This window comes from Vicia villosa, linkage group LG1 (assembly GCF_029867415.1).
Source record: "Vicia villosa cultivar HV-30 ecotype Madison, WI linkage group LG1, Vvil1.0, whole genome shotgun sequence".
Classification (NCBI taxonomy): Eukaryota; Viridiplantae; Streptophyta; class Magnoliopsida; order Fabales; family Fabaceae; genus Vicia; species Vicia villosa.
Window position 1 is genome coordinate 37,085,709 of NC_081180.1, and position 2,518 is coordinate 37,088,226.

General features: G+C 34.7%; 1 protein-coding gene across 1 annotated transcript; it reads right to left on the bottom strand.

Moving 5' to 3' along the window:
* Positions 1 to 497: 497 nt before the first annotated feature.
* Positions 498 to 2,203, bottom strand: LOC131604377 (glucan endo-1,3-beta-glucosidase 8-like). The gene is made up of 2 exons (XM_058876822.1): positions 1,750 to 2,203; positions 498 to 1,626 (listed from the first exon to the last, which is right to left on the bottom strand). Exons 1-2 carry the CDS (start codon positions 2,106 to 2,108, stop codon positions 531 to 533), a joined length of 1,455 nt encoding a protein of 484 aa, XP_058732805.1. The 5' UTR covers positions 2,109 to 2,203; the 3' UTR covers positions 498 to 530.
* Positions 2,204 to 2,518: the final 315 nt, after the last annotated feature.

Consider the following 2,518-nt stretch of genomic DNA (forward strand, 5'->3'; position numbering starts at 1 on the left):
AAAAAAGAAGCTGAAAACACCTTTAAAAGTTTTCAAAAGAGATGTATTGCTTTCCAGGAACACACTGCATTTACCAAATGCACTATGTGTCTCTCAAACGCAGTGCCTTCTCACAGACAAAATTTTGAGGTTAGCAACGAAATCTCCATAGACCATAGTGTTGTCTCACAATAACATGACTATAGTAAAGTTCTAAGACTTAAAGATAGATTGAAATAAGCCTAATATTTTATAGGCTTCCAAAAAAAAAACATTGTCGACTGAGTTGTCTTGATCAATTAGATTTCTTTTCACATTGGAGTCATACATGCCTACTGAATTTCAAGTGTAGTACATTTAATGGTGATTCTCATTAATCTATCTTTTTGCTTACTAAAATAAACACTTTTGTAACATTACACTAATCTAATAGCCACTTGAACTTAGCTCACCTAGCTAAGCTAACTACAATTTCAAATCACAACATTATAAACTAAAAAATCAATTAAAAGCAGCTTTTCAACATGAATCCTTTTTGAATCATTCATCAACTATAATAAAAACAATACAATAAAAATATAGGCCAAAAGCCCTTTATGAGACCTCAAACAAGAGCCATGAGAAATCATAATAGGAAACTGACACCCTTTCTGTGACGGATCCTGATCTGTCAGAATAGCCAAACCAGAAAAATCACAATCCCAATCCTTCTGATTATTCACCTGATAATACATATTAAAAGCATAAGAAGCATTCCCTTCGAGGCTCAAACCATTACAAGATGAACCATACCCCAATGCAGTACAATCTGATAAACTACAAGCATAATCAATACTATTAGCCAAATAATGCAAATTACCAACATCAGGATCCAAAATACACCACTGTTTTTCCAAGTACTTCACACCTTCAACTGCTACCAAACCTTTATCATTCTGCAACCCTTTCAAATCCAGCTGATATTTCGGTTTTCCATCAAACTCAAAAATCCCCCAGTGCCTCTCAAAGTTACCCGGTGCAGTACTTTTCGCGTTTTCATCGATTAAACTGAATAAATATATGTCGATTACACCTTTTCTTTTCGGTGTCCCGTTGCCACTTAAACAATGCTTAAGTAATCCCATGTTGAATCGTCTCGCGTTCTGAATATTCGCGTTTTTATCTCCGTCCGTAGGCCAACCAACTTCTCCGATTATGATCTTCATATCTGCATAACCTGCTTTCTCCAAAGCATATAAAAGCGTATCAAGATTCGCGTCGAACACGTTACTGTAAACCGAATTACCGTCCATTAAAGGCCTATTGTTTCCGTCAAAAAACGCGAAATCGAAAGGGAAATGATCGTTTCCGTATAGGCTCAAAAACGGATAGATGTTGACGGTGAAAGGCGCGTTGTTTAGGTATAAAAAGTTAATTATCTCGATGGTTAAGTCGCGAACTTCTGGCCTGAAATCGCCTGCAGACGGAACCATATCGGTGTCGGGGGAGTAGTAAACATCTGCATTGAATGGAACTGTGGCCTTGATGATTGATCCATGACCTGCATTGTTGAGAGATGTTTGAATGTTCTTGAGAGCTGGTAGAGTGTACATTAGATATGTTCCATTGTATTCCTTAAGGAAAGGTTCATTACCAACAGCAATGTATCTGCAAATTTGGAACATGCATGAATGAATATAAAGTTAAACTATGATACAAAAAATGATACTATAATGCAATGAATCTTGAGTATGGTTATAGGAAAAGTGAATTTGAAGAAAAGTGCTTAACTTGATGTTCAAGCCACCAGGGTACAAATAACTGGTGACATTTTCATAAACCCAAGAATCAGCAGCTTTTGGATTCTTGCTTAGTTCTTCCAACATGTTATTAGGAATGGCTAACATAATCTCAATGTTAGTGCCTAATAATGCTGCCATGACCCATTCATCAGCATCAAAGATTTTGAGTTTGTCAAAGCCATTTTCTTGAAGCATCTTGACAACTTTGTTTGGAGGAAGTTGGTGAGTTGCCATGGTTCCCCAGTTGACTCCAACTCCATAGCTACATGAAGCCATGTCTAAGAAGAAGATAATGATGAAGAATAGTTTCATTAGATAATGATGATGAGTTGCATTTTCTTGTGCCATTTTTTTTCTAAGTTTCAAGAATCCAAAGAAATGGGAATGAAAAAAAAATGGAAGGAAAAGAAAAGGGAATTTGTTATTTGTTGAATAAGAATTTATATAGATATGATGAGAGTTGGAGTTTGTTTTACTTTTTTTCTTTTCTTAGTGCTTGTGTTTGAGTGCATGTCTTCACAAAGAAGGTAAATGAAAATAAGCACTTAAAATTGGACTTTTTTTTTCTTTTAAAAAATAATAACATAAAAGTATAATTTACAAAAAAAACATGAAAAGTAGAAGATTGAACAAAGATTCTTTTCTTAGTTCAGTTATAATGCCAGCATGTTTTTGCATTAGTGTTAAGCTCTGGTATTATCTTCATTGTTATCTTAATCTTTCTTTTTTTGGTACTATCTTAATCTTAATTACAGTAA

Bases quoted from the DNA above. Each gene is read 5' to 3' on its own strand.
- LOC131604377 (XM_058876822.1), bottom strand. From the start codon at position 2,108: ATGGCACAAGAAAATGCAACTCATCATCATTATCTAATGAAACTATTC. The intron at 1,627-1,749 runs GTTAAGCACTTT...CCAAATTTGCAG, and splicing joins CCTGGTGGCTTGAACATCAA to ATACATTGCTGTTGGTAATG.